This window comes from Heterocephalus glaber, unplaced genomic scaffold, assembly GCF_053883595.1.
Source record: "Heterocephalus glaber isolate CG9 unplaced genomic scaffold, H.glaber_assembly_v1.0 deba00001497, whole genome shotgun sequence".
NCBI lineage: Eukaryota > Metazoa > Chordata > Mammalia > Rodentia > Bathyergidae > Heterocephalus > Heterocephalus glaber.
Genome location: NW_028258320.1, coordinates 18344693 through 18372392, shown reverse-complemented (window position 1 = coordinate 18372392; position 27700 = coordinate 18344693). Strand labels below are relative to the sequence as shown.

At 45.6% G+C, this 27700-nt stretch overlaps 1 protein-coding gene across 5 annotated transcripts in view; it reads left to right on the top strand.

Moving 5' to 3' along the window:
- The window catches only part of Hkdc1 (hexokinase domain containing 1), a 70155-nt gene that overhangs the window by 19848 nt on the left and 22607 nt on the right, over window positions 1-27700 (top strand). For 2 of the 5 annotated variants that reach the window (XM_004846182.4, XM_087184777.1), the window contains 12 exons: window positions 2384-2567; window positions 5212-5367; window positions 6472-6705; window positions 7671-7975; window positions 9028-9173; window positions 9264-9383; window positions 12531-12626; window positions 12787-12886; window positions 14741-14924; window positions 16828-16983; window positions 20999-21232; window positions 22298-24872. In XM_004846182.4, coding sequence (XP_004846239.2) covers window positions 2384-2567; window positions 5212-5367; window positions 6472-6705; window positions 7671-7975; window positions 9028-9173; window positions 9264-9383; window positions 12531-12626; window positions 12787-12886; window positions 14741-14924; window positions 16828-16983; window positions 20999-21232; window positions 22298-22445 — 2063 coding nt within the window. In that variant the 3' untranslated portion in view covers window positions 22446-24872. Of the gene's footprint in view, window positions 1-2383; window positions 2568-5211; window positions 5368-6471; window positions 6706-7670; window positions 7976-9027; window positions 9174-9263; window positions 9384-12530; window positions 12627-12786; window positions 12887-14740; window positions 14925-16827; window positions 16984-20998; window positions 21233-22297; window positions 24873-27700 lie in introns of those variants that run through there. The other 3 variants (XR_015440324.1, XM_087184778.1, XM_004846183.4) reach the window with 2 other exon arrangements.

Sequence of the window (27700 nt, the reverse complement as noted above, 5' to 3'; positions counted from 1 at the left end):
GTGGTGGTTTCTGGTGAGCTACAGATTGAGTGATATCCCTGAGAAATGTCCATGCTTTCCTGAGCAAACCTTTTCCCAAATATTACTTCACATTCGGCTTTGCATATTTCTCAGTTTTCATGCTGGCATTAAATACTCAGTCCAGAGTATTAGGCCAGGGAAGATAGCAGAAAGTTTCTTTCCAAGGCACTAACTTTATTTATTTATTTATTTATTTATTTAAAAATATCTTTATTATCAAACACACACACATACAAAAATTAAAACCATTCAAAGAAGAACAATGCAAGGGTAAAAAACTACAATGATATTCAAATACAGTAGAACTCAACCAAAACAAAACTGAAAAGCACTTAAGCATTTTTCCATATAACTTACAAAAGCATCTCAAGCACCAACAAGACACCAGAGGATGTGATTTGTTTCAGAAAGATCCCCAAAACCAACATTGAACAAATAGTGGTCTGGAAAAAAACTCCAGTTAGCTAGCAGACTCCACATAAGCCAAACTTCTGCCTAATTTAAATTTCAATACAGTCATATGACACACGATGGAAACACAATTCAAGAAATATGTTATTAGGCCATTTCATCTGTGTGTATTCTTAATTACACTTTCAGTTTCTCACACTAGAGAAACTATTCAGTATTTACATGTGTGTCCTATTTATTTCACTTAAAAGAATCGCCTCAATATTCATCCATTTAGCTATAAATGACTCTAGTTTCTCATTCTTTATGGCTGAGTAGTACTCCATTTATATAAAAAAAAACACATCTTCTTTATCCAGTTTCCAGTTAATGGGCACTTGGGCTGTTTCCAAACTTTCGCTATTATGAACTGTCAAGGCACTTTATTGATGCATAAAAATTCTCTTGCTTTAGATGTACCATTCAATGATTTTTAAGGTAAATTTACAGATATTTGTGACCATATATTCTTTTTTTATTAGTACATGTCTGTAGTATCTAATGATTGCATTCATTGTAGAGAGTAAGAACATGTACATACACATTTTAATTCTTTCTATTACCCTTCCCTTTCCTCCATCTCCCTTCCCTCCTTTCATCTCCCTAAGATCCCCTTTACATTTGTACCAAAGGTCTATCTCCCTGTTTCCTATTGTCTATCTTTTCTTTTGCTCTTTAAATTGTTTATTCTTTGGGTTTCTCATTTAAGAGAAACCATGTAATATTTAAGCCTGTGTGTCTGATTTATTTTGCTTAACATTATGGTCTCAAGGTGCATCCATTTTCCTACAAATGACTCAAATTTACCCTTCTTTGTGGTAGAGTAGTACTCCACTGTGTGTAAATACTACATTTTCTTTATCCATTCATCTGTTGGTGGATATACAGACTGCTTCCAAGATTTAGCTCTTATGAATTGTGCTGCTGTAAACATGGGTATGCATGTATCACTGTACTATGATGTCTTTAACTCTTTCTGGAGATACCTAGAAGGGGAATAGCTGGGTCAAATGGAATTTTTAGTTTTGGTTTTTTGAGGAATTTCCATGATGGTTGCATTAGATTACACTCCCAACAATGTAAAAGGGTGCCTTTTCCTTTCCCCAACAGCCTCACCAGAATTTGTTATTATTATTATTATTATTATTATTATTATTTTTTTTTGGTACTGGGGATCAAACTCCGGACCTTGCGCTTGCGAGGCAGGCGCTGGAACCACTGAGCTAAATCCCTGGCCCAATTGTTTGATTTCTTGATGTGTAACCATCCCTTCTAATTTTATATCAGCTCCATTCCCCCAAATTCCAGGCAGGTTGTGCCCATATGCAGTTGTTCCCCAGGACTCGGGTGTTTAAGGCATTTCCTTGGGGATGATGTTGTACTTGAATACTGGCATGTTGCTCTCTTAGGTAAGAAAGGATTTCCTAATCACTGTTAAAGATAAGATGTAGCTTGTGCTAGGACTAATTTTTGGCAGGTCACGGGTAAAAAGAATATTTTTAGTATCAAATAGACAAGAATGTGAGTAGCTTAGGAAAAGATTTTTAAAAATCACTCTGACTTGGAGAGGGGTGAGTTTTTTAATGAAATATTTACAAGATTAGCTTAACTCATTCCCCTCTTGTGAGTGTGCGTTGTCAGCTTCCATGCATATTCATTAGGGACTGCTGCACAATTGACTCCATTCATAACAGGAAGCCATTAACACGCGAGAAGTATAGATTTGACACCTCAGCTTTGTTCCTCATGAGTGAGGGACTCGCCAAGCTGCTTCCCTCTGCCAGAATCGGCCAGGGGATGGATCAAAAGCACTTTGTCTATATCCACTGGGAGGACTCCAGGCAGTGAGTTCTCTGTCTTGCCAAGCCAGGAGCCCTATGCTCACTGCATATTCTCTCTGATCCCATTTCAGGAACTGGCACCAATGCATGCTACATGGAGGACATGAGCAACATTGACCTCGTGGAGGGTGACGAGGGGAGGATGTGCATCAACACCGAGTGGGGGGCCTTTGGGGATGACGGGGCCTTGGAGGACATCCGCACCGAGTTTGACAGGGAGCTGGACCTAGGCTCGCTCAACCCGGGGAAGCAACTGTGAGTTGCTCCGACCTGGGTCTCTCAGGCACCCTTTGAACCTGCGATGCTCTAGTGGGGAGCAGTCATCTGTCACAACACACTGATTTGGCAAGGCTCGCATTTCAGTCTCATCGACAGATGAGCACATTGAAGCCAAGGAAGTAGAGTGATGTGCCCTGGGTCCTACCCCTAATTCTAATTCAGTCCCTATCTCTGGAGTCCGAATGTGCATGCAGGGCCCTGGGGATCAGGCTGTGCACTAAGGGACAGGGGTCCTGCCCTCTCGGAGCACGTGGGTGAATGGTCACAGAATAACCCAGGGCAGCAAGGAGAACGGACTCCACCAAATGCCTCACCCACACTGAGCCTGGTGGCCCTGGCAGGGCCTTTCCTCCGTGTCGGCTCTCCACATCCTTCCCACCTACGGCCTGTGCTTGTCTACAGAATAAGTACAGTGGTACCTCGCTTCCTGAACACTTTTGCTTGCAAGCAATTTGGTTCCCAAACAGAAGTGGTTGGCGAAATTTTATTTTTGTTTGCAAACTCTGCATCAGGTGAGAGAATGACCATAACCATCCTTTTTGAATGAACATGAATGTGGCCATCTTTTCCAGAATCATGGAACAAATTAAGCTCATGGACCGAGGTACCACTGTATTTGGGTGTCTGCCTCCCTCTTTCTCTATATGCTGAGCTTGCTGAAGGCAAGTGACACAGTTAGTTTTTCTTTTCTTTCTGTACACAGTATCTTATATGTTATTGCAGCTCATTGTTGAACAAAAAATACCTTTTAAAAATTAAAAATTTAATTTTAGATTTAGAGAAAGGTTGTGAAAATAGCACAAAATCTCCTCATACTCCTTTCACTGAGATTCCCCGAATAAGAACATCCCCACTTTCTGTACGTATGTGTAGCTATGTGTCTGCACATGTATATAAAATCCACTTACATGTACATGTATAAAATTATTCTTTTCTGAGCCATTGAAGACTAAATTGAAGATATAATATTCTTCATTCCTCAATACTTCAGGGTATATTATCTGGAAACAAGTATGTTCTCTTACACAATTATACCACAATAATAAAATTATTAGGAATGATCAATTAATTTGGAAATTAACATTTAATCAGTTCGAACATCTAACTTACAGATTTTATTAAAAATTCACCAGTTGCCCCACCAATGTCAGAACAAAGGAAGGAGCATGGTGGTCTGGGCGCCAGTCCCGGTGACAGGTTACATTTCCTGCCCTGTCTCCTCAGGCTCCTTTAACTCGTAGCTATGGTAGTGTCTATCCCCTTATTCCCTGTGACTGAAGCTCGCAGGCCCTCTGTTTTACAGAGTCCTCCGTTTGGATTTGTCCGATGTTTCTTCAAGATGAGATTTAGTTTTGATGGCGGTGTGCACCGTCCCAGGAGACACATGGAGTGTGTTTCACTACTGTTCATGCTGTCCCTGTTCACTTGGTGAGGGGGTATCCCACAGGTTTCCCCTCTTACTGCCTCTGCAATGAGTGCATATCTGGGAAAGAGATACTTTGAGACTATGGAAATATCTTGTTTCTTCCCAAGTTTTCACTTTCTAGCTTTAGCACTCACGGATCAATTTCTAAACCTATCATTCCTTCTGTTAGTATTATCATTATACTGTAAAGAAGCACTTTCCTATCGCCTCCAGTTATTTATAATAGTATGGACTCATGTGTTCCTTTTTAAAATTTAACGAGTTCTGATTTCTTCTTATCACTATTTTACCAGGCTTGTCTACACTTTCTTGGCCCCAGCCTTGGAATCAACTATTTTGCCAAGATATCCTGGTGAATAAATATTTTAGGCATCTCCTAGAAGCCATCTGAACACCATAAATGCGGGCCTGCACAGCACATTCCTGTCCCCAGCACGCCCTGGCTCCCCTGTCACTGGGCAGTCCACCCCAGCGAAGTGGTGCCTGTTGTTGGATCTTTGTCGTTTTCCTTCATTTGCATTTCACTTAAATTCCATTCCCCTAATCGAACATAGGTTTCATTTGATTATCTTCTGTTTCTTCAGAGCTCTAGGACTGTTTATAGTGAGACTGATAAGGTTGATTATGAAACAGATGGTCATTGCTTTTGTCTTATGGCATTTGGAGAATGGAAGTTTCATGTCATAGTAACAGTTACCTGATGTGCAGACCAGAGTAGAGGTGTGGGCAGCCTTGAGGGACAGTGTTCACTGTGTTATGCTGGACCCTCTCTGGGACTCTCCAACTTGACTCACAGACACAGCATCTTTCTTAGGCAGAGGCTGATTTGGAGTTGGAAGCTCTTGAGTCTGAAATTTGATTGAGTGATCTTAGGAAAGTACCTGAAGTTTGATGTTGAGGTTCCTTATGTCCAAGGTGCGGCTCTCCCCGCTCCCCATTGGCCAGGGTGATTTGATAAAGATTCCTGGAGTCCAGCGCTTTTCGAGCAGGAAGGAATCTTGCTGTCTTCTGGCTCAGCCTTCTCCCATTGTAGGTGAGGACAGTGCAGCTCAGGGAGGATAGTGCTCTTCTCCCAGGGTGCACTGGCCTGCTGATCTGCTGAGCTCCTCCCTTAGTAGGCAGCTCCTGGTCTTTGGGAAGTGATGCTGCATAACCAAAGGCCTCGCTCCCACCAATGTCTTCACCAAATTGCAGGTTTGAGAAGATGATCAGTGGCCTGTACCTGGGGGAGCTTGTCAGGCTCATCTTGCTGAATATGGCCAAGGCTGGCCTCCTGTTCGGTGGTGTGAAATCCTCCACTCTCCTCACGAAGGGCAAGATCGAAACGCAGCACGTGGCTGCTATGGAGAAGTAAGCCACCAGTCACATCCCTCTCACCTCATGTCTGTAGGGCTGGGGTGGGTGGCCAGGTGCAGCGAGCTTGGCGGTGGGACAGCATTAGAGATCAGGTCCTCCTCCTTCACCAGGAAGGCATCAGGCCCAGGCACAGCTTCAGGTGAATTAGCAATTTCTATCATGATTCAGATGCCACATTCTTGTTGGTTTCATCAACCAGGGATGCTGGTCTCAGAGGGCCACCCTCTCCCCATATTTTGATGCTGTTTCTTCCCTAGAGTGGACTCGTAAAAGTTTTAGGTCGACCCGAGTTTGATCCCTGGTACTTAAAAAAAAAAAATTGTTTTAGGGCCACAGACCCTTTTGAAAATCTGATTTAAGTTCTGGATGCCTTATTCCAAAAATGCACATTTGTGCACAATTTTGCTTACAATATCAGGGCCTTGTTGGAGCATCCAAGGTAAGAACTCCAGCTATAGCAAAAGCCTTCTCTGCCTGCTCCCAGCCTGGCTGGCTGGCTTTAGATTTGAGGATACGAAGACTTCCACTCAGACTTCCACCTGGAGTGGGGAATACTGCAGAAGGTCAACTCAGGGTCCTGCTCTTCGAGTTTAGAGTCCCTGGCATTGCCTTGAGATTTGTAATTAGTTCAGATTCTGAGCTCAGCAGAATGGCACTGATGCCCAGAGTCTGTCTGTGCAGAGCTTGGCATGACAGTTTCTGAGAATAGCAAGATAGCAGAAGATGGTTAAAAGTGTGGGCTCCATAGTCTACCTGAGTTCAAACTTTGGCTCTAGCATTATTATCTGTGTGGCCAAGTTATTTTCCCTCTGTGCCCCACATCTCTCATCTGTATAATTTTCTAACAATAGTTCTTATCCCCTGGGGTTGTTGTGAAAATTAAATGAATTCCATGTAAAATCTTTTGACAAGTGCCTGGCACATAGAAAGTGCCCAATAAACAGTGGCTACTATTACCAATGTTGATATTGTTAACACTATGTTACTGTGAGCCAGCCTATTTATTTCACAATCCCAAGAGATGGAAGGGCTGTTTCCCCCAGGAGGATGCCCACAGCATGGAGGCATGTGGTTCTCTCATTTCCGTCTCCTGGCCAGGTATAAAGAAGGCCTTGCCAACACAAGAGAGATCCTGGTGGACCTGGGCCTGGAGCCCTCGGAGGCTGACTGCATTGCTGTCCAGCATGTCTGCACCATCGTGTCCTTCCGTTCGGCCAATCTCTGTGCATCGGCCCTGGCAGCCATCCTGACACGCCTCCGAGAGAACAAGAAGCTGGCTCGGCTCCGGACCACCGTGGGCATGGATGGCACACTCTACAAGATACACCCTCAGTGAGCATTGCCCGCCAGCCCGCACCCCTACCAATGAGTCTTCCCAGAGCTGAGTCCCAGTGTTCTCTGGACTATGCTGCTTCTCTAGGCAGCTGGAACCAACTACCTCTTAGTAGTTCTGAGATTACAAGGGAATGGGCAAATCCAGAGCCTACTTTCATCTAGCAAGGGTCCTTTTGGGAATGACTCTTAGAGAAAGAGTCTGCTGAAGTCAGTCACCTAATTAGGATGGCCATCTGTCTATCTGCCTATCATCCATGTGTCCATCTGTTCCAATGTCTATCCATCTATCCATGCATACATCTGTACAACATCCACCATCCATGTGTCTCTCTATCCCTCTATCTATCTATCCAGTGTCTATCCACCTACCCATGCATACATACATGTATTCATTCATCCGTCCATCTATGTGTCTCTCCATCTTTACATCTGTCTGTCCATCCATCCATTCATTATTTATTGAATACTTACTATGTGTAAGACTGGAAAGTAAGATATACCTAGTTATAGATGGGGAAAAAGAGAGATGGTAGAGGTTGCTGGGTTCAAATGGTAAGAAGTAACATGGAAATGAGAATTTCCCAGAAAGAGGGAGTAAAAGTCCCTTTGGCTAACAGAGGTGATACTAGAAATCAACCAAGTACACTCTAGAAAGAGCTGAGAAAGTCCTTCCTTTTGGAAAGAGATGATATCCAGCTAATAATTATACAGGGACAACCACCTCTGGTTGCAAGATTAGTTAATCAAATAGGCACTTACCTGAGCCTCCCAGGTGCCCCCTTCCACTTCCCTACTGTCCTGGTCACGCTCATAACCTGCTTGCCCTCCCTACTGGCCAGCAATAAAAGCCCTGGCCTGGCAGAACCCTCCAGGGTGGTTCCCCACTACGCTTATGTCTGTTCCTATTGGCCAGATCTAGCCTTTATGACTGCTAAATATTTTGCCTTTATCCCTACCTTCAGGTACCCAAAACGCCTGCACAAGGTGGTGAGGAAGCTGGTCCCAAACTGTGACGTCCGATTTCTACTGTCAGAGAGTGGCAGCACCAAGGGGGCCGCCATGGTGACTGCTGTGGCCTGCCGTGTGCAGGCCCAGCGGAAGCAGATTGATGAGGTGCTGGCTTTGTTCCAGCTGACCCGACAGCAGCTTGTGGATGTGCAGGGCAAGATGCGTGCTGAGCTTGAGTACGGGCTGAAGAGGAAGACCCATGCCCTGGCCACGGTCAAGATGCTGCCCACCTATGTCTACGGCATGCCGGATGGCACAGGTGGGTCAGCGCAGCCCAGTTCTGAAGGGCCACCCGAGCTTCCATCAAAACCCCTAATCCAGGGCCAGGGATTTAGCTCAGTGGTTTTGCCGCCTGCTGCACAAGCGCAAGGACCTGAGTTCGATCCCTGGTACAAAAAAAAACAAAACAAAACCCTAATCCAGGGAGGTGTTCAGTTTTTAGACCCTTGGATTTCCATCTATAAGGAAGGCAGAGAGGCAGGGGAGAAAGTCTGTCCTCCTGAACCTGTGTCCTGCGTATGCATGCATGTGCATGTGCACGTGTGTGTGTGTAGATGAGAACGAGTGGACCCCGTGTTGTGAGCAGGCAGGGGTCCCAGATCTTGTCCTCTAGACTCCATCTAGATGCCTGGACTTGCCTGGAATTGTTTCATGCCTGTGATAAGGGATTCCTCTAGGCCAGTGATGGCCGCATGCTGGAATAGGCTGTCTGTCACCATTGAAAGCTTTAAAAAGTTGGCCCTCACTTCCGTGAAGACAGGTTGGGAATCCCTTCTGAAATCTCTTGTAGTCAGGGTAGCTTGGCCTGGATTCACCCTTGGAGGCCTTTGAACAACAGTTTCAAGTATATCCTTTACCAGATGCCCTGTACCCGGCACATGGTGCCTTGGGGCTTCCTAGCAGGCTCTCAGTCAACGGAGTTTAGAGCTAGAAGCGCCCTCAGAGACCCTTGTAACTCTGCAGATGTGGTGAGACAGGGCCTGGCCACTCTTGCTCCAGACAGAAAGCCCTCTCTCAGGACCCCAGGACCCTTGCTTCTGTCCAGGTCTCTTTTCATGGCACCTCACCGGTGGTAGTATGGGTGATACCTGGGCCTTTGCTACAGGGGAAGAAGAGCCAGGAAAAATCAGTCTGGCCTTAGTCAAGCTCAAGGTGCCTGCCCAGGACCTGATGCCCCTGTGGTCTGGGAGCCCAGGAGAGCAGGCTGCAGGTCTGCTCGGGCTGGGCATCTCCTGTTCCTCCCCATGCCCTGACACAGAGCCCTGCTCAGTGCGTGCTGGTGTGACGCAATCTTCACTTTCTCCACCGCAGAGAAGGGAAAGTACCTTGCTCTGGACTTGGGAGGAACTAACTTTCGGGTCCTCCTGGTGAAGATCAGAAGTGGACGGAGGTCAGTGAGAATGTACAATAAGATCTTTGCCATCCCTCTGGAGATCATGCAGGGTACTGGTGAGGAGGTGAGTACCAGGCAGAGGTGTTGTGCCCCATGGGTGCCAGCTTGCCCCCATCAGTGCCCACCTTGCATGAACCTCACTCTCTCTCTGCAGCTGTTTGATCACATTGTGCAGTGCATTGCTGACTTCCTGGACTACATGGGCCTCAAAGGGGCCCAGCTCCCTTTGGGCTTCACGTTCTCCTTTCCCTGCAGGCAGGCGAACATCGACAAGGTGAGACCGCCCTGTGGGCTTGCAGCCATCCCGGGGCAGGGCAGGGGGGGCTCTGCACAGATTTGTGGCAAACCAGGTCAGTCAAGAGGTGGAACTTAGAAAGTGAGGACTAGACAGTGGGCTGCTTCTCAGAACGCACAGGGTCCCACTGGGTCCTGGGGGCCTTGCTTCAGGCTGGTAGTGGGAGAGTGATAGTGACAGGGTGGGGCAGAGCTGTCTGTACTGCAGACTAAGGAAGATGGGGTGCAGTCTGTGCCAGCACCCACACAGTGCAGCTCCTAAGCAGGCAGCCTCTGGGCATGGACTCGCCCTTCTTTAGTGGCTCAGTAGCAGATCCAGATGTCGCCACAGCAGAAAGATCCAGCATCCTTCCCAAGACAGGGCAGCCCAGTGGACAAGAGCCCAAGCTCTGGGGCCACAGGCTGCCAGGGCTGCGGCCCCACCTGAACAACTGCTTCCTGCATAAATAACCTTCAGCAGGCCATTGCCTTTCTTGGAGGCTTCTAAAAATAGAGGTGATGGTACCCACTTTGTTAGGGTCACGGTGAGGATTAAACGAGCTAATGTAGGTAACACACACATCTGTAGTGTTTGTTCTGTGCCAGACACCGTTGTAAGTATCTCCTGGATGTTCCCTTACCAGCCAGATTGCCAGGATTTGAGTCTTGGCTTCTCACTTCTTGGCTGTGCAAACTTGAGCAAGTTATTTAACCTCTCTGTACCTTATTTTCCTCACTTGATAAAAGGAGCACTAGTTTTATAGTTGTGGTTAGTGGATTTAAAAATTTCTGTGCATTATACTTGCAGAGTATTTTGCTCAGTGAAGGAAATGTAGCAGATTCATAAGAAGTGACCCAGAAAGGTCTAAAAGCTGCATTATTGAGCAAGAAAAGCAAATTTACACAGCAGTTTACACACAGTATGAATTTATTTAAAAGCACATGTAGAGCAGTGTGCAGTGGTACCTGCCTGTAACTTTAGCTACTTGTGGGGTCGAGTGAAGAAGATTGATAATTCGAGTTCAGTCTGAGCAATTTAATGAGAACTTGTCTCAAAAGTAAAAATCCAGGGCAGGGGATTTAGCTCAGTGGTTCCGGTGCCTGCCTCGCAAGCACAAGGTTCTGAGTTAGATCCCCAGTACCAAAAAATAAAATAAAATAAAATAAAAAATCCCAAGAGCTATAGGTTAGCTTAGTAGGGCACCCCTGTGTTCAAGTCCCACTACTGGGGAAAAATTAGATGTAGGCAGAGAAAAATGTCTGGTAGGATCCCTGTTAGACCGATAGTACAATTTATCTCCCAGATTGGGGAGATGGGGAGGTAAAGAGCAATACATCCTTATTAGTAATGTGTTAGTTTTGTACCACACTGATGCATTCCCGCGCTACTGCTGCCATTGAAAATGAATGCCCTAAAAAAAAAAAAAAAAAAAGGGATCTAGAAAATGAATGCCCTGCGGTGCGAGCTGTGTGCTGCTGTCCACGGTTCTGAAGGACAGATGGGCATCACGTGGAGCTGCGCTCTGACCCAGGGCATTGGGTTTCCAGGGCCCCTCTCTTCCAGCAGTTCTGACAAGTTTGTGAAGACAGGGTGAGAGGGTGGGCAACTAGAAGCACAGTCACTAATGGCTGGGAAGAAAAAAGAGAGATTTAAAACTATACACACTTGCTCTATGATTGCAATTTTCAGGAAAGAGGGTGCCTCTAATTGTCTACATGTCTACATGTGCTACCCAGGAAAGGAGCAAGGGAGCCCAGTTCCTAGGACTGTGGAGAGAAGGAAGGAGACCAGGGCTGGCTGGTTGGGGCCCTCTGGGTGAGGTGGCACTAGCCACAGGGTTGGGGCTGCCACAGCTGTCCTAGCCATTTCTTCTGTCCCAAGGGCTTTCCTGGCCAGACACCCACCTCTGCCAGCTGTCCCCCCACCCCCCCGGCTCTCCCAGCAGGGGAGCTAAGGCCAGTCTAGCTCCTGTCTCAGGCTAACAGAGTAACACTGGCCTTCTTTTTAAAAATCAAAATACTACTTTCTCAGTGCTATAACAAATTGTACATGTTAATTTTTGAAAAGTTAGAAAATAAAAGCAAATAAAAAGAAGAAATCAAAAGGCACTCACTAATAATCTTGCACCCAGAGACAACCGCTGTCAACCCCTTTGGTGTGTATATTATTCAAGACCTTTGCCTGGGTTCAAGTGTATATATAATTTTTTTGTATACATAAATTTTAAAAGTAAAAGTAGAACAATTCACTATCTGTATTTGTTTAATGAACTTTCACTTGATCAGGTATAATGAGTGTTGTTCTCTAACATCCAGTGTTCTTACAGCAAGGTTATTTTTATGGCTATGTAACTCTTTCCTTCTTCTCTTTTCTTTCCTTTCCCTTTTCTTCCCCTTTCCCTTCCTTCCTCTCGTATTCTCCCCTCCTCTCCCTCTCCTCTCCTCTCCTCTTCTCTCTTCTTTTTTCATTTCTTTCTTTTTTTCCAGTACTGAAGATTGGACCCAGGGCTTAACACATGCTAGGCAAGGGCTATTCCACGGAGATACATCCCAGGTCCCACACAACTTCTTTATATTGATGTGTAAGATACATTTCCTTGATATCACTGGAATGACAGAATGCCTTTAGTTTTTCACTTTTTTGTTGTTGGTTTATTTTTTAAAGACAGAGTCTCACTATGTAGCCCAGGCTGGCCTCAAACTCACAGTGATCCTCCTGCCTCAGCCTCCCGAGTGCTGGGATTACAGGCCTGCGTCACCATGCCCAGATAATTTTTCACTTTGAAACAATGCTTTAATGAATATTTTGTAACCTTACCTTTGACCACATCTCAGTCTGTCCTAGGCTAAATTAGGAGTGGGATCCCTCTGATCTCAGACTTTAATTCTGCATATCATGGCAGGGGACATAGCTGACCCTTGAAGAACATGAGTTGCTGCAGTGATTCTACCCCATGGTGAATATGGCCTGGGTGTCATGCTCTGTGACACCTCCACCATGTTCAGGCTGCAGAGGTAGACAACAGTCAAAAGCACCTGCACGCACTTGACTAGCCATCAGACTTAGTGCCCTGTGTCTACTAGATAGTGAAGTTGTGCAGTGGTCCTCATGAACCCTTGCTTAGACGAACTTCCCCTTCTCTTTCAGGGAACACTCATAGAGTGGACCAAAGGCTTTAAGGCCACCGACTGTGAAGGGGAGGACGTGGTGGACATGCTCAGGGAAGCCATCAAGAGGAGAAATGTAGGACTTGGTATTGAGGCTCATGTCTGACCTTGCCCCCTGGCCCTAGGCCCCCTGCTCTGCCATTCTATGCCCTGACCCTGTGTCTCAGGCCTCTGCTTGCCTTGGGCCAATGTGTCCCTTGCACATTCTGTTTCCAGTAGAACTGCTTCCTTTGCAGGAGTTTGACCTGGACATAGTTGCAGTTGTGAATGACACAGTGGGGACCATGATGACCTGTGCTTATGAAGATCCTAATTGTGAGATTGGCCTGATTGCAGGTCAGTGGTCAGGCAGACCCCATTGGCTTAAGCCCATCAGATACTTATGAAGTTCCTTTTCAACATAGTGAGATGTGTGTGTGTGTGTGTTTCTGTGTGTGTGTGTTCATTGTTCCATTATACAGAGGCCCTGTCCAAGACAGAGATGAAATGAATTAAGATTGGGATCCCATGTTGCCAAATGCCCAAACCTCTACTTAATCTCTTGCTCCATCAAGGGTTCTAAGCCAAAGTCATCCTTTTTGTCAGAGAAGGAAATGACACAGAAGGAAGGAATTTTCACATTATGGCCTTGGCCCTACTTTCTTGGGAGGAAGGAGATCATGGTTAGATCATGTTGGCCTGGGCCTTAGGGAACTAGCTTTTCACCTGGCCCTAATATGCACCTCCTCTGTTCTCTGGATTCCTGTGGCTCTCAGGGGGTACAGGAAGGGGAAGAGTTGGAAGCAAACTTAGAAAAAGGAAGTAGTTGAGCATGGTGGCTCATGCCTGGAACCCCAGCACTCTAGGAGACCATGGCAGGAGGATCACAAGTTAGAGCCCAGCCTGGGCAACTTAGTAAGACCCTGTCTCAAAATAAAAGATAAAAAAGAGCTGGCATTATACCTCAGTGCAAAGGCCCTGGCTACAGTTCCCAGTACTGGGGAGAAACAAAAAAGAAGCGAAGGGAGTAGGCTATGATGATACAGGCATTTTAGGGGACTTTGGAAGAAGTCTGGCTGTGACCAAGGTCAAGGGGGGGGGCTCCAGAGGGATGACTCTTCCCAAGAGATAAGGAATGGGACAGGCGGGTTCTGGCCAGGTGAAGATGAGGACAGAGGGCACTGCAGGTGACAGGCACAGAGGAGGACAGAGTCTGGGGAGGTTGTTTGATCAACTTGCCTGGCTTCTGAATGTGAGTGGTAGATGGAGGAAGGAGTGCACATCCACCGAGTCATCTTCAGGGTTCACCAACTTGAGCTCTTATCGCTTTCGTGAGCTTGGGCAGGTTGCTTACTCGGTCTGACCAGGTTCCTTATCTGTGCGAGGGTTGGCAAGATCCAGGAGGCCACAGAGAGCCCGTGTGACTGATAGTTGCCTGGATGGCTGCGTTGAGAACAGTTCTGCGGCCAGGTCATGGGCAGGGGAGGAGAGAGCAGCTCCCGGATGCCACATATCTGTTTATTGAAGGCCAGATGATTCCTTCTGGTCCCTCCTAGTACTCCCTGACTGCTCATTCTCTGATTCTTTAGAAGCTTCGTGTGCTTGTGGCTTAACAGTGATGAAGAAGATGGCAAATAGTTTATTGAATACTTAGCATGTGGAGAAAACTTTCCATCACCTCATTTTTTCTCTATAACAAATTCATAAGGCAGATATTACTTCCTACTTTTGTGGTACTAGAAAATTGAACTCAGGGAATACTGAGCTACGTCCCCAGAGCTTTTAATTAATTTTAATTTTATTTATTTATTTTTTGGTACCTGGGATCGAACTCGGGTCCTTGCGCTTGCGCAGCAGGTGGCAAAACCACTGAGCTAAATCCCCGGCCCTGACCTTTTTATTTTTAGAGACAGGGTCTCACTCAGTTGCCTTGGCTGATTCTGAACTTGGTGATCGTACTGCCTCAGCCTCCCAAGTAGCTGGGGTTCAGGCATGTGCCACAGCACCCAGCGTTATTTCCCTTTTATAAATGGAAACTGAGCTTCTGAAAGATGAGGTTCTTGCCCATGGTCAGCTAGCTATGAGGACAGAGCTGGAATCATACCCAGCTCCGTGCGACTGCAAGCCTGAACTCTCATTCACTGCACTCTGCTTCCTCTCTGTGACCCAGTGGTGTCTTTGAGGACTAAGGTCCCGTTGCATCCCCTCTAGGGACAGGAAGCAACATGTGCTACATGGAGGAGATGAGGAACATCGAGTTGGTGGAAGGGAATGAAGGGAAGATGTGCATCAACACTGAGTGGGGAGGGTTTGGAGATAATGGCTGCATAGACGACATCCGGACCCAGTATGACATGGAGGTGGATGAGGGGTCCTTGAATCCTGGCAAACAGAGGTGAGCAGGGTGGGTGCAAACATCTGTGCAGGTCGTGCAGTGAGCAACCTCTCCAGACCTAAGGGAAAGGAGCCATTGTCACATCACTGACACCATAGCTGTGTGTGTTTATCCATCAGATGTCAATGAAATGCCTCACGGGAATGGGGGAAAACATGACGTTTCCACCAGGTAGAAGGAAGGGCACCCTTGCTGTAACTGCCATAAAGACTGTGGTGACTCTGGAAGTGAGGCGGAGGGATGTGTTTGTGGGGAGCTGGGTGTCACAGAGTCAGGGTGTGGTGATTTAGCAAGCCCTCTCGGGTGGGGTGGGTGGCTGCCAGGATGAATGGGAGTCTGAGTTCTCCACCACGATGGCACATCTCACCAGGCGGCAGTCCTTTGTGAAGCTCATCTCCCTGACTAACTATACCGAAAATAATGAATGGCTTGAACAAACGAGACTAGAGGCCGGGGATTTAGCTCAGTGGTTACGCCCCCTGTCTTGAAAGCACAAGGACCCGAGTTCAATCCCCGCTACCAAAAAAAAACGAGGCTAGGTTTTCCACTGCACCTTCTCACATCAGAGAGGAAGGGTAGACAGAGGTAGAGCTGGCATGCTCAGCCTCAGTTATGTACCACTGCAATAGAGGTGGGCAAACTTTTTCTGCAGAGGGCCACATAGTACATGTCTGGGGTTTTGCAGGTCGTATGGTCTTTGTCACAACTAAGCTCAGTATCTTACTATAAAATAAGGGAATATGTGGATTTATTGGGATAGACAGTGTGCAAGTTGGTGAGCAGGGAGGAAATGTGACAGATGCTAAGGTGTGGGCACCTTGGCCACTGTTGAGAAAGAGGGCTGGGTGAGGCAGTCCCTTGCCTTCCTTAGTCTTTGCTGCCGGAAGGCAGGTGAGCTGTGGCATGCCCAGCTGAGCCAGGAATTGCTCCAAAAGGAAAGACCTTATCTCCGATTCCCAAGTGGGAGCACCCAAGGGTTGTGGCTGCTCAAGGGGCAAGTTCCTTCTGATACAGTTTGGTGTCTGTGTCTGCTGGGGGCTCCTGTTTTGGGACTGAGAGCTGAGGGCGGCAGAGTTCTTGACTTTGTCTTGCAGTTATCATTATTTTTCTGTCCTGTCCTGGTTTCTTAGACTGAAGAGGTCCTGGATGGTTTGGAGAACACATGTCCAGCACCTGAGTCTCAGATGCGTTCCTGTATCTGTTTGCCTCTGCAGACAGTGGGAGTTCAGCTCTGCACTGCTGTGATGGACTATGGTGAAATCATTGTTCACCCATGTGTGCAGTGGGCTTTCTCACTGCCCGGCCACTTATAAAGCCCATTCTCTCTTGCTGTTGGCCCTCATGGAGCTCACAGCCTGGTGGAAAGGGGGAAAAGGAATGAACACTGTTTGAGCGCGCTGATGTGTGCAGGTAGTTTAAATATTATCTCATGGAGCAAAGCTAAGGAGAATATCTAGTCGAATAGATTGCAACACAAAGTCAGGGCAAATCGGCTCTGGGGCCAGGAGCAAACTAGATTAACTTCTGCTTAGTGCCTCCTGTGAGCCAGATGTCTGCCTCCTACAAGTCCTGTGGGATTCTGTCTTGCTCTGTGTTGTGTCGATGACAACTCACAGTGCTTGCTCACATCATGCAGCCAGCCTGTGGAGAGCTGGATCCTGGCTCTCAGTCTATGTGGTGTCAAAGCCTAGCTTCCTCACACCATGCTGTTTCCTGCCTGGCATTTCTCTGGGTGTTGCTGGTGAGAGCCTCACTAGGCCCACCCTGAACCAGGCCCATCCTGAACCCCTGGCGTGGAGGCCAATGGCATGGTTTCCACACCTGGGCCCAGGGGGCTTTCAGAAACAACAGGCCAAAGCTGATTTTCCTGCCTTCACCAACCTCATCCCTCTTCCCCAAACAGATACGAGAAAATGACCAGTGGCATGTACCTGGGGGAGATTGTGCGGCAGATCCTGATTGACTTGACCAAGCAAGGTCTCCTCTTCCGAGGGCGGATTTCAGAGCGTCTCAGGACCAGGGGGATCTTTGAAACCAAGTTCCTGTCCCAGATAGAAAGGTGATGTGTGATCAAGTTTACCTGCTTGGTGAATGGAATGTTCTGCCATCATGCCAGGGGTGGGCAGATTTGATAAAATACAATCAGAAAGACCCTGGATGGGCAGAGGGTGGACTCCTGCTCTGCTCTGTCTAGCTACATCATATCACAGTCCAGAGCCAGCGACACAGCTGAGAGGCCAGCAGTCTGTGCAGCCTCAGAGTGCTTAGCAGAAATGACAAGTCCTCCACCAACGTTCCCAAATAGATGTACAGGGAGCTAGGCTTAGACCAAGAAGAATCCTCTTTCCTTCCTGAGAGGATGATATATCTGTAATATGAAAGAAAAGTCTGGGGAAAAATCACCCATATGTTTATAACCAAACACAGCTATCTTGATTTTTCTATATTATGTTCCTTTTTAGTTCTTGAATACATGCAAACTTTTTTTTCACAAATACAATCATATTACATATATGACTCATCTATTATTTAGTCAGTGTTTGTTCATGGAAATTTTCATTTATAATTTTTATTTTACTTTGTTTGTTTGTTTGAGAATGGGTCTCACTATGTAGCCCAGGCTGGCCTCAAACTCATGATGACCCTCTTCCCTCAGTCTCCCAAAGAGTGGGATTATAGATGTGAACCACCAGACCTGGCTTCTGGTATTTATTTTACTTTTTTTTTTTTGAAAAGTATTAAACACATATAAAAGTAGAGGGGAGATTAAATGAACTCAATATCTCTGTCACCAAACATGGCCAAACTGGGTTCATCTGTGTGCTCTTCCTGTCCTGTCTGGGCTGGGTTAATTTAAAACAAATCCCACATTTTATATCTGTTTATACATAAATAGCTCAAAATATATTTCAAACATATGAGTTCTTTTAAAAAAAGGCATAACCGTTCTCAGTTGTGGTAGCATCCACCTGTAATCCCAGCATTTGGGAGGGTTGGGCAGGAAAATGCTAAATTCCAGGCCAGCCTGGGCTGTGTAGCAAGCACCCCCCCCCCCAGCATAACCATAGCACAATTATGCTTGAAATAGCTAATGTAGACCTTAATATCAAATATCTTATTAGTGTTCATATTTCCAGAATTGCCAAGAAATACTAATTTATATAGTTGATTTGTTTGCATCACTGTCTAAACAAGACCTATACATTGCATTTGGCTGATATATTTCTAAAATCTCTTTTAATCCACAAGTTTCCTCTCTCTCATTTTCCCTTGAAACTTATTTGTTGAAGAAACATCTTCCTATGAGTTACTGTGGTCTAGATTTTGCTAATTGCAAAATTGACTTTTTCCTGTCTCTTACATTTTCTGGAAAACCTATGCTGAGACCCAAATGCTTGGTTCAGTGCTGAATTTTGGAGCAGCATTCTCTATGGTGGCATTGGATTATCTGACTCTATGCCTCTCTTCCATGATGCTGCCAGTTATTGCCTAGATCCATTAGTTTACTAGAGATTGTGAAATGGTAATAATTGAATGTTATCACTCCTACATTTATTACTGGAATACTTCTAGAAAGAGGAACTTTCCATTATCAGCTCTTTGGTATAATTATCATTTTGATGCCTGCATAGTGTTACATCATGTTACTATACTATAATTTCCTAAACTTTCTCTTTAGTATAGGATGTCTAGCTTGTAATTTATGAGTTTCTGCTATTCTGAGTAGCACTGTAATTATTCTTTTTGTACACATAGTCGTTTGCATCTTATGAGTTATTTCCTTAGGAGTAGAAACATTTGGTTAAAAGGAGCATTTCCCTGTGGATGTGCTGCATTTTAAAAAGGTGGTTTCCATTTCCACCACCACTACCAGTCATGTATGAATGCGTCAGTTTTGCTCATTTCCTACTAGTACTGTGTGTTATCATGGGCCTGTGTGTTGGGAATTCTCTCACTTTGCCCTCACTCATTGAATTCTTTTGGCCTTTCTGATCAGATGGCCACAAGTGAAAAAACACTTTGCAGAGGGGAAAAAAAAGAGACCATTTTATAAATTAAAGCCGGGCACTTAATAAGGGCAGATGGCTGCTGCAGAGGAGTTCCTGCTGTCCGAGGAGTTATTTTGTTTCTGAAGTGTTTATTAACAGGTGTTCTGTCTTTTTTCTGTCCAATCTTCACCTATCAGTTCTTAACAAACGGGTTAAAGGTCATCACCTTTCCATCGGTGGTCAGAGAGAACGTCTCCCTCCGGTGCAACAGATAAACAGATTAACTTATGTTTGCCTTCTCTTTTTTTTCCTTGTCTCAAAATGAAGACAGTTGCTCCTGGACAAGGACAAAGTGGCCACACACACTGCCTTCAGAAATATTTGCTTCTGCAGCACATGAGATGTCTGCTTTGGATGAAAGTTTCTTTTTTCTTAAGCCTTCCTGGAATAAAAAGAAAGTCATATCCATCTAGTGCTAATTGCAAAATGATAGGTGCTAGCTACACTGATTGTGGGCCATTTCCAGTCTGTTGTCGACAGCCACCCTCAGGGATTGAGCCCTGAGTCTGCTGTCTCAGAGACTGAGTTTAGGCTTCACTTCTATCTCTTAACCTATTTGTGCCATGTGACCTAGGCAGATAGCTTTATCTCTCTGAACCTTAGTGTATTTCTTTGTAAAAGAAATAATTTCTCTGTGTTTAACCCCCAGGATTTCTCTGGGGATTGAGAAAGAGAATGTACATGAAAGAACTCCATAAACTGTGAAGGGAGAGGCCCTCGGGAGAGTAGATTGAAGGGTTTCTCTGTGTTCCCTCTTAAAAATATTTTTTTCCGGGCCGGGGATTTAGCTCAGTGGTTCTGCCACCTGCCTCGTGAGTGCAAGTTCCCGAGTTCGATCCCTGGTACCAAAAAAAAAAAATTTCTTTTTCCTACACAAATGTTACTCATTCATTTTAGAAAGATAAGCAAAAGGAATAAAATGAGAATTATCTGTAATCCTACCAATATCCGAATAGCTTTTCTTCTGTTCTTTTTTCCTGTGTGAGAACAAACACTAAAATCAACCCAAAACCAAGGTTTAAACAGCACATTTTATGATCTACTTTTTCATTATGTGCTGGGAATATTTCTCATGGCACTAAGTACAGCACTCTCATGAAGACACTCTCGAAGGTCTGTAGAGAATGCTATGGTCTTGGCTCTCCCACCACTCACCTGCTCTGCTTCCTGTCTTGCCATACAGGGCTTTCTCCATTGTCTTTCTTGCTAACCCCCATCTTTCCTCTGTATTTGAGTCAGTCATGGGTTAACTTCACACCCTTGAGCCCGAGACTCAGAGCTCTGTGTCAGTGTAATCAGTCACCACTGGTTCACTGGCTGAGAGTCAGGGCCTAGGCTCAAAGCTGGCCTGTGCCCATGACAGGAGCTTCTCTGCATGTTTCTGGTCCTTTTAGCTTCCTTTTCTTCAAGGTCCTGATATGTCCTACATACTCATTTATTTACTTGCTCATTTAATATACCCAGCCCTATGCTGGCTACTGCTGAGAATATATTGTTATCATTAAAGAGCAGAAAGTCTAGCTGGGAAGAAAAAGCAGAGAATCAGAAATAGTTAAATAGAAGGAAAACTAGTCTCCAGCACATGGGGGCAGATTACCTACCGGAAGCTGGCAGATCCACAGGACAATGCTAGAACTGGTGTGACAAGGCGTGTGTTTGAAGCCAAGTTCTCTACTGCCTGACCAGGCAAGTCTTCCTAGCACTCTGAACCTCATACTCCTCTTCTGAAGAGAAGGCACCTGGCATGTGAGTTCCTGACCATGCTGCTAGCTCCTAGTGAGGAGCTGGATCTGAGCACAGCTAACAGAAGAGGTGCTGGCACTTGGTTTTAAAGATGGTGGAACTTCCTGGGGTGGGCCTTAAGTCTTCCCTTCCCAGGCATTCTGCTCCAATTTAGTTGTTGCCTAGGTCACTTTCTCCTCCCTCCCGCCAGGGCCTGTTGGGATGGAGAGGCTCTGGGTCACCCTGAGCGGGTTCTGGGATCCCAGGAACCAGGGGCTAACATCTTGCACTGCTCACCTGCAGTGACCGGCTGGCCCTCCTCCAAGTCAGGAGGATCCTGCAGCAGCTGGGTCTGGACAGCACGTGTGAGGACAGCATCGTGGTGAAGGAGGTGTGTGGAGCTGTGTCCCGGCGGGCTGCCCAGCTCTGTGGTGCAGGCCTGGCCGCCATTGTGGAAAAAAGGAGACAAGACCAGAGGCTGGAGCACCTGAAGATTACCGTGGGTGTGGACGGCACCCTGTACAAGCTGCACCCTCAGTGAGTGCCCAGAGGCACTGGGCAGGGCAGGAGTTGTGCTGGCAGCCAGCTTGGACTGGCACAGCCTCCTCAGCTGCAGCGTGGGCAGATGCATCCCATCTTTTTCTGGGAAGGGAGTGCTACATGGTGGTGAACTTACCTGTTGAGGCTGAGGCAAAGGAGAGCCTCAGTACCCCTTCTTCTTGGTAGCACCGGGTGGAAATATGAGCCAGCCTGTCTCTGAAGAATGGGGACAACAATCCCACCTACCCCATAGGTGGTTGTGAGGATTGAGTTAAATAGCTTCAATAATGAAAACTATTATTTTAATTCATTGTTTCACATTTTATTTTGGTGGAAAGGAAATGTAATAATAAGCTTATGCCATTTTAATCATGCTGAACCGTATTCATGAAGGCATTATTACTATTGTGATCCTTAGCCTCCTCGGAGACTGACAGTTCTTCTCTTGGTTTCTCTCTGGGGTTACACATTTTTGGTCTGGTTCTTACAAGTCTCTCCCTTTAGCCAAGACTTGTCGAAGGGATGGAAGCTACATGATTGTTTTAATAGATGCAGACAAAGAACTTAATAAAATCCAACATCTTTCTGTGATAAAAACACTCAACAAATGAGTACTAAGGGGGAAAAAAAGATGGTTTGTTTATGGGAAAATTAATGGAGGGGGACGGGCGAATGCAATTTGAAACTTTTTAAGCTAAAAAGTTGAGGAAAATTTTGAAGAAACAAAAAGAGAGTTTTAGAAAAAGGTAAGCCTGGCTCCAATCCTGACAAACATGCTGCTTGTACAAATCTGGACAAGTTTCTGAGGTTTTGATGTATTTGAGACAGTGGTAATTATTTTCAAAGCATGACTTAGCATACTATGACGTTCCATACATAAAGCACCTGGAACAGTCCGTGATATTAGTAGTTGTGAGGTAAAATTACAACAGCTGTTTAAAAAGTGATTTGAGGCCTTGAGAAGCAGGCTCAAAGGAAGAAACTGGATGAAAATAATTTATCAGTATTCTGATCCTATATACAAGGGCTGATGATGTCTCTCTCTCTCTCTCTCTTTCATAGCTTTTCTCTGGTATTGCAGGAAACGGTGAAAGAATTGGCCCCTCAGTGTGATGTGATGTTCTTGCTGTCAGAAGACGGCAGCGGAAAGGGAGCAGCTCTGATCACTGCAGTGGCCAAAAGGCTGCAGCAGCCACGGAGGGAGAACTAGGAGTCCCGGGCTGTCGCACCTTGGATCCCGCCTGGCCCCTCGGGCAGATGAGTGGGCCGGGGACAAATAGGCAGCCTCCTGGCTGACTTCTGCTCCATAGCTGAAAGAGAACCTCTGGTCATCTGCCATCTTGCTACTGGTTTTGCACTGACTTTAAAAGACATTTCCATTTGATATATTTGGGCCAAGGCTAGGCCAACTTTGTGAAATCAGAGTATCTGGCCTGAGAGATCCCCTTTTAACAGAATTTACAGCTGAGGCCAGAGGGGCCAGTTCTCTGCGTCTTTGGGTCCTGTGGCTGCCAGACTTGGAAATGCAAATAAACTCTTACATAAATAGCGCTCCTCCTTGGGACGCTTGAGTGGCAGGTTGGGCCCTTTCCTTGCAGATGAACATTTGAGAGAGAGAGAGGTTCATGTAATGCACTGGGGACCTAATCTAACTCATTCTTAACTTGTCAAGTTGGCTTCAAGTATGAGGCAAGAATAAAGCCTTTGGAGTGTTCAGCCCCAGGATGTAGAGGGCTGAATGCCAGGAAGTCCTGTAGGAATCTTTCATACTTCCGGGGAGGCGCACAAGCACCCTGTAGGATTTTGCTCCTTAGTACCTGTGTCATGGGGCAGGGCACACTCAATGCATCTGTTTTTTTTATCTTGCATGTAATAGGGTTTGTGTTGTTGCTGTCAATATTTGTTTCAAGGACAGTTAGGACTACGAAACCTAGTAAATGAATAAATATATTTGATTTCCCAAGAAACTTGACGTGAGGTATTACTCTTTCTTCTGGGAGCCTCAAGGGTGAAAAAGGGACCCACTGAGCCAGAAGCCCTGAAAGATCTTAGTCCAAACCTCTTACCAATGGGGGAAATATATGGAGTATCTTTGACAATATCCTTACCAGTTTATCCAAATTTTTGTTTGAATGACTACTTCTGATCCTACATCTCATTTTGAACAGCTGGAAGTGTGTTCAGTCCTCTTTCTCCCTGAACCAGCTCCCTCCCACACACCCCAGGGGCCTCCATTCTCCCCTCCAGAGCTATTGGAATTGGCCAATCCCTGACTCTCCTCTTTCTCTGTTGATCCCCCTTCTCTGAGCTACCTTTCACTTTCTACCTGTATTTAGTCATCTGTGTGAGTTTCTTATCTGGCCTTGTAGTTTGTAAATTCTTTGTCAGGCACATTTCTTTTTTCTTTTCATTTCTTTTTTTTTTTTTTTTTGCCTAAGTGAACCCAGCACTGTCCTAGTCTTATTAAATACTTGCCGGAGAGAGGCATGATGGAAAAATAAAGCTTTTGGAGAAAGTTTCCATGGAAAAATTGGGAGACCATTGTCCTAGGAAACAGAATGAGAAGAATAATATTGCAGCTACCCCAGGCTGATTTTATGTACTCAGTTACTTAATTTTACACTGCCTCAACTCCACAGAGAGTTGTTGGCCACCTCTTCACGAGGTTCCTGTGCTGTGTGTCACTGCTTGCAGAAGCAGGACATTCAGATGGGATGGGACAGAGGAGACCAAGCCCAGAGCTGTGTGAGCCGGGCCAGCTGAGGCTGGGACAGTTAAGGGAGCTGAAGGATCCTCAGGAAATACTTTTTGTATATTTGATAAGCATGTATGATGATACTACTGTGAGTGGGTCCTAGATTTACCAGCATTTACTTTGTTTTTCGTTTATTTATTTATTGCTGGAATTAAACCTAGAGCCTTGCATGTGCTACATATCCTGATGGCAACTTTTTAAAATTTTCAGGTTGTACCTCTGTGGAGAAATGTTGTATATATTTATTAAATTTATGTTTTGATGACCATGCCTCTTTGGAGAAGTGATCTACCTTATCAAATTTTGTCTTACTCAACGGGAGGCCTGGCTGTCCCCAGTACCAGCCCTGGTTCTCTTGCTCCTTGTTCGGCACCCTCAGCTCCTGTCCTTCTGCCCCTCTTCACCTGCCTTCCTGGACAGAGGAAGCTTGCAGGCCCCAGTGGCCTGGTCTCAGCTATAGAGAAGGGTGGAGAAAGTCACCTAGCCTATTCTCTCCTATTCCTGGTCTCTTAAAGGAAGGAAGAGCCTGAGGTATCTAGGCAACATGTCCTTGCACATTCTGACTAATGGATGGCATCATAGACTCCTTGGACCAGAACTGGGACTCCAGGGGGGCAGATGAGCCAACTCTGGAAATACCCCTGGTAATGGAGGGCCTGCTTCACCTCCAAGTTTACCAGGTAAGACCAGCAAGTGAACCCTGCAGACTTTCCTCTTAAAAAGAGCATCTCTTTCTACATCATATAACCCTGTAGTTACTTTATCCTAGTAAAGTTTGGTACAGAAGGGCTGGGGATTTAGCTCAGTGGTTCTGCCACCTGCCTTGCAAGCGAAAGGTCCTGAGTTCCATCCCTGTTACCAAAAAAAAAAAAAAAAAGGAAAGTTTGGTACAGAAATTGCTGATGAATTTAGATTTAAGGATTAGGTTTTTTCCAGAATCTGATCTCATTCCTTTTGTCTTTCTTTAGAACTCTTGTTTTGTCTTTTTCCCATTAGTAAGAGCAGGAGCTCCATCAGAATAGATTTGAGTCTCATTCTCCCTATTGTCCTTAAGTAGCCATGGGGTGGTTCTTTAAATAAATGAATCTGAGTGAGTGAATGCATAAACCAAGCACAGGGAATCAAATAGCTTTCCTTTGAATCTCTCCGTTCTTCTGCCTCAACCTATGGGACCCAGGCCTTACACACAGTAGATCTTCTATAAACAATGGTTCCATGCTTGCCAAGCCCTCTTCCAGGCACTGTGGACCCAAAGAAACAGGACACCATGCTGGGCTGCAGAGGAAGGAAAAACATAAGTATCTGTAATATAGTGTGGTATACAGGAGCAAGGTGAAGACTGTTCCTGACCACAGTCTATATTCTTTAGGTCAGGAACTCTTAACATGTGTGTGTGTGTGTGTGTGTGTGTGTGTGTTTGTGTGTGTGTGTACATGTGACCCCTCTGGCAAATGTGTGAAACTTAATGTTTTTTTTTCAGAATAATGTTTTTGTTTTGTGATACCAAGGATTAAACCTATAGCCTTGCATGCCAGGCAAACACTCTACCACTGAGCTACAGGCCTCAGCCCTTTTTATTTTGAGACAGGATCTCACAGAGTTGCCCAGACTTGCCCCAAACTTGTGATTCTCCTGCCTCAGCCTCCTGAGTAGCTGGGATTACATGTGTGTACCACTATGCCTGGCTTAGAATAATGTTTTTAGAATTGCAAAGCAAACCAATGGCATTGAATGATAGTTATTAAGAAAGTAGTGACATAGTAATACATACGATTTTTTTTTTTTTGCAGTGCTAGGGATCAAACCCAAGCACCTCACACATGCTAGGCAAGGGTTGCACCACTTAGCTACACCCTCAGCCCAATATGTTTATTTATTAATGCATTATTATATAATAAGACCCAGCAGAACTCATTAACACTGGTAATGTGGAAGTCCTGATGAATGAAAAGTGTCTTGATGAGCCGGGAATGTAACTCAGTGGTTCTGCCACCTGCCTCGCAAGTGTAAGGTCCCGAGTTCGATCCTTGATACCAAAAAAAAAAAAGAAAAGAAAATAGTATCTTGAGATATTTGCAACAACCACAATGAAATGCCTGTGGTTTGTGCTGGAGACAAAGTTACAGGTGCTGCTAACACTTCTGTGGCTCTGTGTCTATAGAAACAGTTAGAATTTTCCTTTTGTTTTATGATATTCTATTATCTAGAATGGATTTTCCTTTAACTCTTGTTAGTGCCCTTTGACTTTTCAATCTAGGAACTCCATTTTTGCTAATTGTAGAGGATGTATCTGTTTTTTATTCAAATATTTTCAATCTCTTTATTTCCTCTCTTCTGGACTTCTGTTACCCTGGCGGTGTTGGGAAGGGTGGTTTGGGTGTTGGATGGGGTGACCAGCGAGGCCCCATTTGACAGGAGACGTCGAGTGGAGACCTGAAGGACCCGAGGGAGGGAGCTACGTGGATGTGTGAGGCAGAGCCTCCTAGGCAGAGGCTGGGCTGGGAGCATGAGTGATGTTTTAGGAATAGCAAAGAGCCCAGTGCAGCCAGAAGAGAGAAAGAGGGGAGAACAGAAGATGAAATTAGAGAAGTAATAGCAGCTTCAGCACATAAGAGTTGGAGGTCTTCGGAAGGTCTTCAAGAGCTGAACACAAGCCTGTAACCTTAGCACTCTGAGAGCCTCAGGCAAGAGAATTGCAACTGGGAGCCCAGCCTGGGAAACTTACCAAGCCAGCAAGACCCTGTCTCAAAATTTAAAAAAAAAAAAAAAAAAATTAAGAAGGGGCTGGGCATGTAGCTCACGGCAAAGGCCCTGGGTTCAATCTCCAGTAGTGAAAAAAAAGTTTATAATTTTGATGAAGTCTGATTTATTACATTTTTTTATGGCTTTTAAAAAATTCTATCTTTAAAAAACCCACTAAAACCTTTCCCTAAGTTTCTATTATTTTTCAACTATCTTTATGGTGTATTACATATGTAATATTTCTACTTTTTCTTACTTCACCTTGTTTCACATACTTATTTTCTTTTTTCTTTCATAAATATATAACCTCTCTATTTTGCATTCTTGGTCTGCCTGACCTAATTTTTCTGCTTCTCTTAGTATACGGTGTCCAGTTTGTTGACATTCTTTTCAGGTAGTTTTCTTCCTCGGCTGTCTGGTGAGTTTGCCCTGTGAACATCTCGGCGTGAAAGGGTTACCCACTGCTCCGTCTTGGAATGTACCCTGGGTCAGGGCCGTCCTGGTCTTCATCCTTTCTGAAGAGTTCAAGGAGAGGCAGACTCTGGGGTGGAAAGTCCTGGGTGCCCTAGAGAAGTAACTTTCCTCTTGGCCCCAAGCCCCTCTTGGGCAGGGTTTGAGGGACTGGCCTTTACTGGCTGCTTTACTGGAAGCAGCACTGGGAGCAGCGTGGGGGCTGTGACCCAGCGGCCCGGGGTTGGGGAGGGAGAGCCTGAGCCGGCAAGCATCCCCTGCTTTCTTCGCTCTTCCCCCAGCAGAGCTCAGTCCTGATCTTCCTCCACTGCCACCTGCGCTGGTGTCTGAGGCCTTCCTGTCACTAGCGCAGGAGAAGCAGAAGCAGCGTTTACTTATTTATCTGTGGTGCTGAGGATTAAAGCCCGGACCTCGCACTTGCTAAGCAAGCACCTGACCACGGAGCTATACCCCCAGCCCAGAAGCAGAACGTAAATCGTTCCTCTTTACACTTTCAG